The sequence below is a fragment of the Manacus candei genome, unplaced genomic scaffold, assembly GCF_025592945.1.
Source record: "Manacus candei isolate 608988 ecotype Guabito, Panama unplaced genomic scaffold, ASM2559294v1 h1tg000119l, whole genome shotgun sequence".
In the NCBI taxonomy this organism is placed as follows: domain Eukaryota; kingdom Metazoa; phylum Chordata; class Aves; order Passeriformes; family Pipridae; genus Manacus; species Manacus candei.
The window spans coordinates 2,573,948-2,589,268 of record NW_026138167.1 but is presented as its reverse complement, the minus strand read 5'-3'; the positions used below and the strand labels follow the sequence as shown (position 1 = coordinate 2,589,268).

The 15,321-nt window shown below is 41.1% G+C and overlaps 1 protein-coding gene across 6 annotated transcripts in view; it reads right to left on the bottom strand.

The window, feature by feature from the left end:
• TLN2 (talin 2) overlaps positions 1 to 15,321 on the bottom strand; it is a 157,167-nt gene that overhangs the window by 92,308 nt on the left and 49,538 nt on the right. For all 6 annotated transcript variants that reach the window (XM_051770456.1, XM_051770459.1, XM_051770458.1 and 3 more), the window contains 4 exons: positions 5,844 to 6,014; positions 3,028 to 3,125; positions 2,254 to 2,383; positions 700 to 852 (listed from right to left, as the gene is read on the bottom strand). In XM_051770456.1, the coding sequence (XP_051626416.1) occupies positions 700 to 852; positions 2,254 to 2,383; positions 3,028 to 3,125; positions 5,844 to 5,979 (517 nt within the window). In that variant the 5' untranslated portion in view covers positions 5,980 to 6,014. The remainder of the gene's footprint in view (positions 1 to 699; positions 853 to 2,253; positions 2,384 to 3,027; positions 3,126 to 5,843; positions 6,015 to 15,321) is intronic.

The window sequence follows — 15,321 nt, the reverse complement described above, 5'->3', positions numbered from 1 at the left end:
GAAACAAGAATATACTCCAGCATAAAACACTGTTAATACTGTTGAAGAAACAGGAATCTACTCCATCATAAAACACCATTAATATTGCTGAAAGAACAACTATAGTAATGTTTTAATGCTAAATTTAGACCTTTAAAGTTTCACTGCCAAATAAGTTTACCACTTTTTACCTCTAAAATGATTTTTTCTGTTTATTTCCTGAACACAATTTTAACCCATCTTCCTGCAGGTACAGTTAATGTTAGTGTCTTAAGGTAGAACTAAAAAAAAAATATAGTTCTCATGACTTAAAAACAATCTAATACTGTCTTAGTTCTTTGGCAAACTCTGTTTACAGTTAAAATTTATACCTTCAAAGACAAAACTACCTTTTGATGGCTTTCAGTAGGCATCAATATTTAAATATCCAAATTTAATGAAGGGACAAAAATGACCCTTTCAGACTTAAATTGGAATACCCCTACCAAAAAAGTAACAAAAAACCACTTCAAAACACCCACTAACTCTCACAGAGGCAATAACTTGCCCATTTACCCAATTCTAAAAATACTCAGTCACAGACAACACTCTATATAAAAGGATGCAAAACACAGCTTGGAATCACCTGAGACACACTGAATAATCTAAAATGTCTAGTTTTCTTGCATTATGCTGTGGAAAGATATTAACCAAAGAATGATCCTGGAATGCATTACTCACAGTCATCATCTGTGTGAAGCTTTGCCTTCAGTTTTTCCATTTTCCTTTCATCCCGTAGCAGTGTCCTGTCTTTCTTAAGTGTCCCTGTACTCTCCTCTTTCTTCTCTTCGATGCTTTCCTGGATTAAGGAATATTCCTCATAATTTGTTATTCCTGGAATCATAAATAAATCCAGTGCTTGTAACAATAAAAATTTAATATATTTTAGGATGGATGAAACACTCTTTTTTGAGATTAAAACACCAGTGGTTAATTCCAAATACACTAAAGGGGCCATGAAATGCTAAAACAGTGAATGGGTAGTGAGAGGAATACTCTAAAACCTCTGCCAATATCTGGCCTTGTCCTTTCAGCACATCATTCCTTTGCCATGTACTGCATTTGCCACTTTCAGAAAGGTATTTAGGGCTTTTATTGTTGTCTACCAGGAGAAGCTGCCAGTTTAAAAACATGTTGGAATTTCAAATAGCAGTAAATTGCAAAATGGAGACACACTATAACAAATTCCCATTCCTGGGTGCCTCCCATTGCTCCCTGAGGACTGAGCAATCCCAGCTTGCTCACTGGCTTCCTTGCAAAGGAACAGAAGCCACGTGAAATATATGATTTTGGGTTTTAAACTGTTAAAACTCAACTCTTCCTGTGACTTTTACGTGAAAGTGAATCAAAAATCAGTCCACAACGTTCAGCACACGTGCCAAGTTGTTCTCATTTCTTTGTTCTGCTTGGGCTTTTCTGCTGTTTGGTAAAGCATGTTTGTGTTACACCAGACAGCAAAGTAAATGCTCACCTGCATGACCACATGCACGAAAATAAGGCAGGCTAATTTTTGAGGTAAATCAGTTACAGCACATTAGAATCCAACATAGAAACACTCAAAATTGAAATAGATGACTCACTGTCCAAATAAAGTAATCTAAATCAAATTAAGGCCACTTGAATTCTAAATGCAATTTAAGCCAGGGTTTAAGATTTAAATTAATCCATGTTGCATGCATGCTTAGAGTTAAATATGAATTGGTTTTCAAACATGTCTCCAGTTGGCTAAATACTGAGACAGACTATAAGTGATATGAATTTTGACCAGCTGCTCAAGATGGCTTTTATATGTTTTTTCACAAATTATATGGTTCTGTGATCAACTCCTGAAACAACACAGAGCCCTAAGTTTAGGTGTATTTCAAGATCAGCAGTATTTACCTTTTATCCAATTAAAACTGAGTATAAATTTAGTTCTAATTGTCTACTACATAGCAAGAGAGCATATGTAAATGTAACATATGATAAAAAATTGGCAACTTTACTGTCAGTTTGTGTCAACTTTGTGCCTTCAGCTGCTCAGTACTGAAGTTTCAGGATGCATCTAACTCTCTGAGTGGGCTTTGATAAAACCTGGGCAACAGATTTAAAAAATGTGTTTGTTAAATAGTAACTTACAGGGAATTTAAATTTATAACATGTGTGCCAATTTCTAGCCAGTAATACACATAACATCCCAACAATCAAAACATGGAAGAAAACAAATTCTTAAGCATGTGGGTCCCAAAATCTTACCTATCCTGCTGCAAATGGTAACCAGCAGTTCACCAACTGTTTTAGAATCATCCACCATGACTGTTTTCACTGAACCATCCAACATACGTATTTTCTGAGGTCTCTGCTTCTTTTTGTACTCTAATATATCCTAGGAAGTAAACACAACTGTTTCTAAATGCTTTTGGAGGCCACCACAAGCCAACCCACTACCCTAGATGCCTAAACCAGGATCCCCTTCCCAGGATTTTCCCTTTGTTACAGCACAGGCAAACTGGCTCGTGGAACAAACTGGACAAGTGACCGCTTTTAGTTCTGCCAGTGTCACCTGGCAGGAACTCGTCCTAACTGGCAAGACCAAAACTCAGGGAGGGCAGGACAGCCCAAAGTGCCTTTGTGCTGCAGAACCTGGTTCAGCATTAAACCAGGCCTGCAGTGCCTCTGGGCTGGAATCCAGCTGGCCACAGCTGAGCGAGTGTGACCTCAGCACCTCAGTGCACAAAAACCAGCTCTGGCACAAGGTCACCTCAAATGTAAAGCTTATTTCACAGGTTATTTTTCAACTTTCTGTTAATCATTCTCTGAAGACACCACTGACCACAGGAGCTCACAGTCCCAACCCACTGCAGGAAAAACCCCAACATCACAGGCACAGCAAGGAAGAGGAGTGGGCCAGTCTCAGGAACAGACTCAAGACCCTCCTACCCCTCCAAAGGCTAAATATTCTTGTTGCTACTTAGGAAACAAGTTTTCTAAGAACATGGTGATGAAAGAGGCCACAGCCTTGCACCATACCCCATTCCTCAGCATGTAATAATCCAGTGTTCTTCCAGCCTCCAGCCATATACCTTTTCGAGGATCGTCGTCTGACAAGAACAATCCATAGTCAGAGGCTGTGGAACAGAAGAGACAGAGACCCACTGAAAAATATCACACCTAATAAAGCCAACGTGGTTTTAGTCAAGGCTATTCAGCTTCAGGGTTAAGCCTCCATTACACTTACCTTCCCTTCTTAATGAACTTGGACAGAAATCTGTTTCTGTGCTTCATGAAACATTTAGTTCAGCAGCAGATGGGAGGGGAGACCAGGCTTTACACGAGACTTGAGCAAGACCTTCACTAAGCAAGAACGTGTCACATCTACTGTCTGTTACATCTGTAAATCCTTCCCTTTGAGACAGCCTTTTCTAAATGCTCACAGGTCCCACTTTAGGATTGACTGCCCAAAAATACCCCAGCAGTTTGGCCTTGATCATAGGGTACTATTTCAAGCAGCTTTTCTATTTTCAAAACACAGTTTGCTTTCAACCTTCCACATAAAGAGTTTGTTATAAACTTGGGAATCTTTTTGGTAGATGACTCGGGTTTAGGTTTAAAAAAAACCCCAAAAAACAACAAGGCTTCTAGAATTATATCCATAACAAACTCAGGAACAACTTGCATCTATTGCAGGCTAAACACTTGTCAATTGGCTCATTCAGAATCATGAGTAGATGATAAAACTTTCACTGCCACAGAAAAACAAAGCCAGGCTTCGGCTTCAAAGACTAAACTTCAGGTACATACAATAAAGGATCATGACTGTCAACTGAAAGCCTATCCATATGCATGAAGAATTGATACAGATTATACTTCACAATCACAAACAACAAATTACTGTTCATTTTTCTATTCATTTTTTCTATTTGCAGTTCTACAGTTTAAGCCAATGACCAGTAGCTCTGCACCCAACCCTACCTCGTTTACCTTCAGCCACGAGTTCGGACCCTCTGATCATAAAGTCAGGTAAAAATACTTACAGTTTTTGGAGAGTATTTCATCCTTAAATGCCTGGCATAGCAACAGCTTACATTTAACAGCAATTACCTCAAACACATTACTTATGCAACTGCATGAAAGACCTTACTTAATAAAAGTGTAACCGACTTACAGATACACAATTTCAAAGGAAGAATCCTTCCAAAAACTGAATAAGAATAAAAACTTTTCCTGCTGACCTTAACTAAAAATTCCCCTGAAAAGTCAGATGATCTGTACACACAGAGATGCTGCTTATGATACAAATTCAATACAGAATCACTCGTGTAACATTTCAGAACTTGTGCCCAGAAATAGGCTGTGAGCTTTAGAAGGGCACACAGGGCCTTGCACAGAGCACAGACTGCTCTGATACTCGTGGCTGGGGTGCACCCAAGGGGTGGAACAGCAGGAGCTGGGCAACTTGGACTTTAATATCACTGGCAGGCAGGTGTGTTGGAGAAGGGAAAGGAGCACAGGTGAAGCCACAATGCAGGACAAAGCCATTTTCTGCTGTGCAGGACCCGGTTTGATCAGCTGCACTGCACCACTGGGAGTCTTCTGAACTAACAGGCAGACACCCACATTTATCAGCCCCCAAGAAGGGGAAAGGATGTGTTAGAAACGCTTCTGTTCATCACCCAACTTCATAAAGCTGTTTGAAGTTTGCAACTGCACTGTAATCACACATAAAGGGAAAGCCCTTCTGTAAAATCTGAGGAGAGCTCCCAGGCTTTTCTTTGAGGTTCATGATGTTCAGGGATATTTGTTACTCAGCTTCTCTGAATTCCACAGCTGTTCACCATCACTGCCTTGAGGGATCAGCAAGGTGAAAATGCACAGCTTTTATCTGAAAGCTGGAGCTCTGTAACTACACTCCTGCAAAGGAGAAGCAATTCTGAGCAATGGTAATATTGTCCACTACTGGCAAGTTTTTCTAGCAATTCAGACAAGATTTTTGGAACAGCTGTGAAGCTTGAGAGCTGTGCATAAAACTCAATAAACAACCTGCTTTAAGAATTACATTCCAGTAGCATTAAGTACAGTGCAGCACCAAAGGGTTCTGAAGAATCTGAATTTTTTGACAACTTTGACTACATTTAAACCAGACCTTTTGTCCACAGTACTTCAGTCTGTATATCTAATTTGCTCTAGAGGTAGAGACAGTTCCACTAGATTAACATGTGGCAGCATGGTGACTGTGGCATGCACAACATGGTGAGGTTTTTAGTTATTAACTAGTTTCAAACGTTTCTCTTTGCACAATTTGGAGATATCCAGCCATTCTTTTGCAATTCTCACTGTCACTTCCTTTATGAGGCACAAAATAAGTCTGCCCAGATTTTCTTAGGAAGCATTGCCACGAACACTGCTTTGAAAAGATGGACTGAAAAAATTGCTCTCTGAGCAGGGGAAAAATAATCTTCCAGGCAAACAAGATATTTATTTAAGAAGACAAAGTTCCACACACACACAAAAAAAATATCTTTTGTGGGAAAGCCATTGTCAGGGCAGAAGGGGGAACTCAGCTACCTTCTGTCACTTAAAAATCTGTTTCTACCAAACCCACCAACCTGAGAGACAAACGGAGGAACAGGAAAGTGTAAAAACCCCCAGGGGGTCTACGTTTATTTTAAATTTAAATTTATTTTAAATTTATTTTAAATTTATCTTAAATTTATCTTAAATTTATTTTAAATTTATTTTAAATTTAAATTTATTTGAAATTTATTTGAAATTTATTTGAAATTTATTTGAAATTTATTTGAAATTTATTTGAAATGAGGTGACTGAGGCCAAAGCCAGGAACTCACCTTGCCCAGTCTGAGCCTCTGGCACTCGCTCCCTGATGACCCTGCAGGCATCATACACTGCAGTGGAGGGTTCAAACTGCATCGTCTTCACCACGTTGCACTGACGGACACAGATCTTCAGGGAAAGGGCCACCATGGTGCCAAAGCACCCACAGGTTCCTACCAAAGCACCTGAAAAAGCAGCAAAGGCATCACTGCTTGGAGTTTTCCATTTAGTGCTTTAATATACTCAACGTTCCATTAAGCAAATTAAATTAGTTCAGTAGAATTGTATTTATTCAAATGCAGTTCTATGTAAAGTCTCATTAGTGCCATGGAGGTAGAAAGTCTCCAAAGCATGTGTTTTTCTGGGTGTACTGGAAATTCATCTTCCAACAACTTGTGTGCACCTACTTAAATGTTGATACTTTGTCTGAGGTAGGTCAAAATGGTGCATAGGAGAATAATGTACTTATTTGGTATATTGCCAACATATTTACTGCTGACAGAAAATTCTTTTTCTCTCACCACATCTTTTTACCAGACCATTAAATTAGCTGGTAACTAACAGCTTAAAAGAACTACTTCATCAAAAGTAGGATTTTCCTAGTGCATAACTTCTCCTTCCTGAAGATCCCAAAGGCTGCAGTACAGTGTTGTGGTTTTTCTCAGGTCTCCACATGGATTTGCTGGATGTTTTTAGCCTGTTGTGCAGCTACACAGAGCTTCAAGAATGAGCTATGTTTCATTTCAGTTCTATTTCAGAAACTGCACCAAATTTGACAGCATTTTTCTACAGAAACAGGAAGCTACAGATGCTTTTTGTATTGTTTCATTTTGTAGATAGTCTGGGTTTTGTCTCAAGTGTCTTCCCTTACTGTCCTAACAGTCCAAACCACTCTTCCATAATTAGAGTTTCCACAGTGATCTCCAAGAACTCTCCAGAACATAAGTCATTTCTCCATAATCAATTAGAATCCCCCAATAATTTCTGCATAAATTTACGTATGTGTTTTTTAAAAGGAGTTTCCCAGGGGATCCTATTGACTGTCTCAAAGAGCTGGAATCTCACTTCCCTCAAGTTCAGGGCCCTGACTTTCCTGTTCAGCTGCCCCATGTCCCTCCCAGCTGCACATTCCAGCAGTGCATGATCACTGCAGCCCAGACTCGTCCAGTTTTGGCATTCCCAGTAACCATCAGGTCCAGCTCTGCACCCCTCGGGTAGGGCTGTCACCTGGCCTAGGAGGTTATCCTGCACACACTCCAGAGTCTCCTGGATTGCCTGCAGCTCTCTGTGTCACTCTCCCAGCTGGTGGGGTGCTGAAGTCCCCCAGCAGGATGACAGTCTGTCATGCCTCCTGGAGCTGGAGCAAGAACTTCAACAGGCTCCCCGTGGTGAACACCAACCACGAGGTTCCCTTGGTGGCCTTGGACTCTGATCCTTATCCACAGGCTTTGGACCTGCTCATTCTTCAGAGACAGCTCTTTGCAACGAATCCACCTCTTGAAGTAGAGGGAAATGCCTCCAGCTCTCCTCCCCTGCCCCTCCTGAACAGCCACTGCTCACCCCACTCCAGTCATGGGATTCCTCCCACCCTGATTCAGGAATGACAACTGGGCCACAGCTTTCCAGCAGCACAGATACTCCTGTCAGGTGTGTGACACCATTCTGTACTGGCCCATTTAAAAATAAGCAGAGGCCCCATTTCTTAAAATTTGGAGCGAGTTCTTTCAAAAGCACATGGAGAAGTTTCTCAGCTTGTTAATATTTTCGCTTTCTGATCGTGCACCACATAAACCATAAAAAATGTGTGTCAGAAGGAACCTCAAAAGGAAGCCTGGCCTGGTCCCTTGCATTGCAAAATGATGCAGCCCTAGGCTGTCCCTGCCAGATGCTCATTTAATCCATTGTGAAAAGCTCCATCAAACTGGAGTCCACAACATCCACAGGTAAGCTGCTCCATTTTTATTTTTATTTTTACTACTTCCAAATTTCTCCCTTACTCACACAAGCTTTCAACTGAGTTTTTCCACTCCGCAAGAAAATCTTTTTTCCCTGTCCTACATAAACAGACATGCAAATTTCTCCCTGACAGCTTTAATGCAATTTTACAAGTTGGTAACCTGCTACTGTGTCCTCCCAATGACTCTCCTTCTTTTTTTCCAGGGTCAAATTCAACTCCCTAAAAAAAGGACCTAAATACATCAGTGGTCTGGTCTCCTTCTACTCAGTGCTCTTGGTTTCAGAGACACCAGAGGATGCTTTATTTGAAAAAAAGTTTATGAAAAGAGCTCACGACTTATCAGCTTCCTCCACCACTGTGTTCTCAAACTCAAGAGAAGGGTTTTCTTTTGCCTCCTCCAGATCCCCCTCTGGCTCTGAATCTCCCCACTTGGTTTTCAGTAATAAACGGGCCAGGCAGCTTCCATCTGCTGGGTAACAGCCAGAACAGGACAGCTGTTTCTTCTCAAAAGAGCTAAGAACTTGGTCAAGAAAAAGGGCTGAGATCACAGAGAAAAACAAAGGGGAAATATCTTCCACATTTCCTTTATCTTCTATACATTGATTCACACCACATTTAAATATTTCTCTGTGCAAGTAATGGACGCTTTCTGCTCCCCAGAATCACTCAGTCTCTGGACCAGCTGACCAAAAGCCAGAAGGATCCTGCAAATTAAGAGCATTTCACACGAAATGGTTTGTCTGGTGCTGTCTGATTCTCTGCAAGGAATGAAGGAGGAAATTTCTAAATCAGACTGTGACTGATCTGTGCTTGTAAGGCAGGAGACTGGAGTAATAAATTATGGATCTGACAGGTTTGGGAGAGAGAGCAGCAGCTCTTAAAAGAGCCAGAGATCCTCAGTGAGAGGATCCAGTGCCCGCAGGGAGTGTGGATGTCACGGCTGAACCACCACAGTGCCCACGTTCTGGGAAACCTGGACAAAACTAAATCATAAACAGTGCTTGGATCAAAATGAACAGGCCCCTGTGTGCCCACAGAGATACCCAGCCAACAAAGCAAACAAGCACAAGGATTTCAAACATACGAGATAATGTCCAAGACAATAAGATATAAGGTAAGGTACTAAGATACTATCCCAAGATAAGGGCTGAAAAGTAAAACCTAAGAATGAGGCAATTTTAAAGTTCTTTAAGGTAAGTTCAGGCTGGAGGAATATCTGCCCTTTCCCCTGTAGGTCAGCAGGGGTGTAACCACAGCACAGCCACAGCCTTTCTTCAATCCTCAGCTGAAATTATTGTATCCTTCCCCAAAGCTCCCTGCAGAGACCCATTCCCACAGCTAGAATTAGGATGCTGTTACTGTTAAGTTACAATAGGTGTGGGCTTAGAACCACACACATACTCCCTGAACAGTTAAAATATTTTTATTTAACAATTTATCTTCATTAAAAAGAGTTTTATGAAATTCTAAGAGCTAATGTTTACAACATTACCTAAACATCTCTTCATAGGTATTTTCAGTGAAACAATCTGAAGATTAAAAATAAAAAATGCTTTTTGATAAAACAGTAATAAATATTAGATCTGAATATATAGATCTGAACAGTCTATTTTCCCTGAAATGAAATAAATCTGCAAAATGCCTTTCTATTAATTTAATTGTTTGGTACAAAATAAGCCAGAAAACAAAAAGTAACTAGGGAAAGCAAGCCACAACCTAAGAAATCAAACAAAAGCTTAAATATATTTCCTTGAGAAATGTCCCCAAAGTAACAGGAAGAAAGCTGATGCTGAAACACATTCACCCTCAATTTCCACTGGAAATTCATTTAAAATCGCTTTTTCCTCCTGGTGTCACTCAAGTGGAGCAAACCAGAACTACTGTCAGGACTGCCAGAGCTGAGGAACAGACTGATTTCTTCATATCCTACTGTGCTTTTCCTTTGTCAGTCCCCAAAGTAATTCCTACACCCTACCTGTGCTACCACAGTGAGTGATTAGTGTTTGCATGGATTTACTCTCCAACTTCCTTCTTCCACCTAGTTTGGCTGTTGAGGAACATCAGCATAACCACACAGTCAGTAGGAAATCTCATTTTCAGACAAGCTACAGTGTAACAGGATTAAGGGGCCCCCAACTGCAAGTCCACACAAATTCTGCAAGGTCCCAGTTGCTCTTTACTCAGGCCCCTGGTGTGAACCCCCCACTGCTACAACAATCCACAGGGAACCAAACCACTGGGACAAGAAATTTATTTTTTCCAAGTTCCCTCCAGGTCTTCTATGTCAACCCTCCCAGTATACGACTGGCACCACCTCCTAAAATTTTTCCTGGATGTGGAAAAAGCAGCACATAAAGGACTGGCAAATCCTGACAAATGCTTAGGTCCTAAGTGTATGAAAATAAGTATGAAAACAGGATAAAAAGCAGTTTAGTACAGAATAAGCATGGAAATGACTAAAAAGCAGTTTACAGGCAGTTAATTTACACCCAACTCTATCTAGCACATTACACTGATATGTAGCCAAAATATGTACAGATCTATGTTTTACAACACTTACTGTTGGGGTCAGTCTGCCTAACTGATACTGAGTCTCACAGCACCAAAACACAATGAAAAAAAATACAGACTTCCTCGAACCATCAGCTACAGTCAGTTGCTGTATGAGGTAATATTAAAATAATCTACATAGCTGGCTTTTAACAGTGATGAACTCGGTGGATTTTTACAGTCACGATGACACACCAAAGGTTTCCCAGATGACTTTCACCACAGTGGTAGATGTGCACTGCTGAGGTATCTTTATTAATTTGTTTGTGCTACTACATGGCCAAAGAACTCTCTGTTAACAATAACAAAAAAAGTGAAACAGGTATCTGTAGTCCCTTTCCTCCATAATTTTTTTCCTTCTTTGTCCAACATGCACGTTTTCTCCTCAGGTTGCCCACAGAGCCCATGGAAATGCCCTCAGCAGCCCTTTGTCCAGTCATTCTCGAGCAAATTCAAGGAAAAACTCCATGCAATTTCTCTCTTGGGGAAAACATTTCTAGAGCAAAGGAAGTTTTAACATATCCAGATTTCTCTGGACAAAGTTTCATTCCAAGAGGCAAGGTCAGCCTGCTTTGTTCCACGCTCCAGAGAGGAGCTTCCCTGGGTTTCATTCAGGAGGGTGGGTTTTTTTGTCCAGGATGTACCTCACAAGGCATTGCAAAGAGGGACAATAGTGACCCCAGCTGCAATTTTCTGCTCTGGTGGTAAACTCTTCAGTCTTTCTGACCATGAAAAGAATCTATAGGAGACCAAGCAGAACCACCAAGGAATTTGAGGATCCCTCGGTTGCTTCACCAACAAATGGCTTTCTCAGCCAGCTCCTTAAAAAGCCTTCTACAACAGTAAGAGAAATGAGTTGTCTGCTGTTTGTGAACTTGTCTATGTTAAATTTGTCTATGTTAAAATGTTCAAAGCAGTGAGATGGATGACACACATAAGTTCTGACTTGTCCTAGTTAGAAAGCTTCCACGATTTTTTGTCAGGCTCATTAAGAGAGTACTAAATCAGTGTAGGATCCAACTCTACACCACCTGAAAAGTTTCTGGGTCAAATCAGTACGATGAATGTGAGTAATATACAAAACATGTCTTCATCCCACAATATCTTCCTCAGATAAACTGGCATAATAAAACAACCATTACAGAAATTCCGGAAAAGATTCCCCAAGAAACTAAATTGTACCTGAGAGCCCAGCTCTGCCAGACTGGGAAGATGGCACTGGTGTTACAACCACCTCACCAGCTGCCAGCCAGCACAGATGTGAGGGTAGGAATGGCAGGAATTAAGGCAGGTGGGTGTGTGAGTGAGCAGGGAGGTCAGTGCTCACCGACGGGTCTCCCCTCTAAATCCATACAGACTTTATCTGTGTATTTTGAACAAACAGAGAATTCAAACTCCCATTTGAGCATTTTGACAGTCTTGCCAACAGAGTGTTTGAAGTAACACATAGCCCAAAAATACCTGCATTCCTAAATTAGGCAACTGTGGCTCAGCTCCCACTGCCAAACCCTGACGGCGCCCGCCCAGCTCCAGGAGCGTTGTCACCACCAGTGCTGTGGTTAGAGCAAAGCTCTGCTGTGATGCAGGAGGGCTCTGTCTCCCTGGAGATATTCCTTAACTGCTTCGTTCAGGCTTGAGCAAACACAAATCTAGGTCATGAGACTGTCACAGCCTAGAAGCCTACATGTGTGTATGCTGGTTTAGGCAAAGCCATGTATTTTTAATCTAGACCAGCTCTGTAACAAAAATCAATGGAACAGAAGTGCTCTATTCTTTTCAGTACTCCCACCAACTCCCTGCTGGCACTGGGCACCAGCAAAGCAGGACACTTGACACTGTCTGTCATTGATGGAGGTGGAACACCTGATTCTATCACAACATACGAAATACTCGTGTAGTGGATGGGGCCTGTAAGACCTCCTTAAGCAAAAGGCACTCCAAAGGACAAACCCAGCTGGACTGACAGCTACATATACTTCCAAAATTGTGAACTCAAATGAAAGTGCCATCCTTCAAAATCCAGGATAATGGAGCCACAAGGCAGGCAAGCAGGCAGCTGATTGCACAGAGGGTAACAGCACATATATTACTACAAACTCCCAGTGGCACTTACATTGGCATCTTATTGCAGAAGAGGTGACACTGCTTCTTCCCAAGGAAGCCCTCTCTTTAGTGCTCCACTGCTGTCAATTTATAACTCATTTATAGCACAGTGCTCCTAAAGGTGCTTAAGGGCTGCTATTATTATGGTTTCTTAGAAGAGCAGGTTGATTCTCCTCCAGAACATTGTATAGAGCCAATCATGTGTGGGTTGTGTGCCTGAAACATGTCCACATGTCCAAGCAAGGCCTTCAGCATCGACTCCATGATGGACAAGACACTGTGAAGGGTCACCACTGAGAGCAGGGCACTGAGGGGCTGCAGGGACACCCCTGAGGCACAAATATCACACTTGGGAACACTGGGCTGGAAGTTGTGCCTCCTCAGTAAGTACAGCATGGAGCAGAGTGCACCCTTCTGGGGGTCAGAAAGGAAAGAAATAATCCCTCAATTCCCCTCCAATAAGCTCAAAGATGAAGGCAAGATAAAAGCCAACAGAGTAAAAGTTGATGTTCTAAATGGGCAATAAGTAAGAAGATATCAACTTGGAGGGTCCAGGAGTAGCCTGACAAGCTCAGACACCACATACTGTCTGGGGTAGCAAATCAGAGCTCTTGGAGCTTAAATGAGCAGCCAGAAAAGGATAATCCTTCCCTTCATCAGTTAGAACACAAGGAACTTAACACTGCACAGCACAAAACACTGTTTATTCTGTTTGCAAGTGTGCACAGACAATTAAAATGCAAGAACATGGCATGTCCCAAGAATAGCCCTGCTCAACCACAGTGGCTGAATACACACACCACATGTGCTGATAAGCAAGTTTATGTTAAAAACCCTCAAGAATTTCAGCAAAAACTCACAGCATCTATCTGTGGCATGCAGTACTGAATTTTACAAACAAACTACTCAAAAAAACCCCACAACAAAACAAAGATGAACTAGGGCAAGCTTTGAAAGGCTACTCTGAAAGCAGGCTGTAATCATCAGCAAACATTAATAGATACCAGTTCACCCATTATAATTGTACAGGAACAGCATCTGTTTTGCTAAGAACCCAGCAAGAAAGTTCCCTCAAGCAGAATTATGTAAGAGACCAAAATGTTTGGGTCTAATTAAGAGCTGTTTATAGGACAGTCAGCTTATTAGCAATTCAACTACAGTTTGCCTTTTAAGTCCAAAGGAATATTTGCAAACTAACTGGCTGGAATGTATCTTCAAAAGGAAGTGTGAATTACAAAGGACTATGGGAGGAATGTCATTGTTCCAAACAGAGCTGGAGCAGCTTTTAGATAAGATAAGCCAAGAGCTTGACTGGAACTAGTTTTAACATAGAAATCAGGAGCCTCAGGACTGTGGCAGTCAGTGACAAGTGCCTTTGAAGAGCCTTCCAGGTTTCTGCTCTTACTTTGCAGGAACACTGCAAAGGGAAGCCCAAAACCTTAAACATGAGTTTCTGTAGAAGTCAGAAATGAATCAACAGCCTTTGTCCAGGTTCCTCTCCAAATGAAGTGTTTCCATTGCAGACATGAGCCTTTTCAGAGAGTCTTAGGAGGACAGTAGCAAAGATGTTCACAGACTCCATGAGTAAAATTAAAATAGTACCTGAGATAGAGAAGACACTTTGGTTTGCTGTGGGTTTGTCTGTGGTTTTGGTTTTTAAGGGGTTTGTTGTTGGGTTTTGGGGAGGTGCTTTATTTTTTTAAACCAGAGAACTCTTCTAAGGTTTATCTGGGTCCATGACAAGCACTGCAACTTGCTTACAGTGGGATATATATCTATATAGCTTCAAATGTACTTTCTGATGTCTGGTAATTGAAGGACACCTAGGAAAATTATAGGATAGGAAGAATAAATGAAGATTAAAACCACTTTCTATCCTGTGGAAGGGTTCAGCTGATAGAAAACTCATTTTCAAGGCAGCCAATGTGACCATTTGAAGCATTTCACCCACAGATTCCAAATCACACTAATTATAGTAGTAGGTTAAACTTCAAAGTGGGCTCTTAAACCCAGGCTTGCATAGCTCTGTATATTCACACCATAAAGTCTGGAAGGACAATTTTAAAGCTTTTATGTCTAGGTTTCCAACCTTTGAGGACACTCACTTCAATGCTTTTTTTGCACTGAATTAATTGAAGCCACCACTCAAAGCTCTGAGCTACACCTGCCACTCTTGGAACCACCACAAAGAGGGAGGCAATAAACCACTTGGAGTAGTTACCTGAGTCACTTCATGACACAGACAGAGCATGACCTCTTGGGTTCACCTACGGTGGTCTAAATATTATTCTGAATTTCCTATTCTACTTCTTTTTTTTTTAAGTGTAAATTTCCTATTTTACTTCTTTTTTTTTTAAGTGACACCTGTTGGCAGAGAAATGGTATTTCTAAGTTCCAGATAAGCTGTCATGGTAAATCATACAAGGACTCTTCTCTGGCTTTCCTTCCACCCTCCTAAACATCACCTGATGCTGCCCAGAAACTTCTGGATCATTTTCTTTAAGGAGAACAGCACTCAACAGTTATTTCATACCACTCTACTTGATTATCTACCTCAGGGAACACGAAGGCAATTAATGAGCTGCTTGAGTTTCTTACAGGTTTTATAAACAATCTTCTTTATTTGTTACAGAAGCTGAACTATCTAATACCATAATATCCACTCAGCTAGTGAAATCACTGCAGTAAATCCATATTGATCATTTTGATCAGCATCATCATCCAGAATTAGATGGAGCAGACAAGTCTTCAGAAACAGCTTTGCTACACAGAAGAAGAAAATTAGTGAGGCTCAAGTAAAACCAATTTTTGCCAGTCCTGTGATGGGGTTTGTGTGGAATAGTTCTCTGCTCTCATTGATTCCACCTGAAATGGTGGATTTA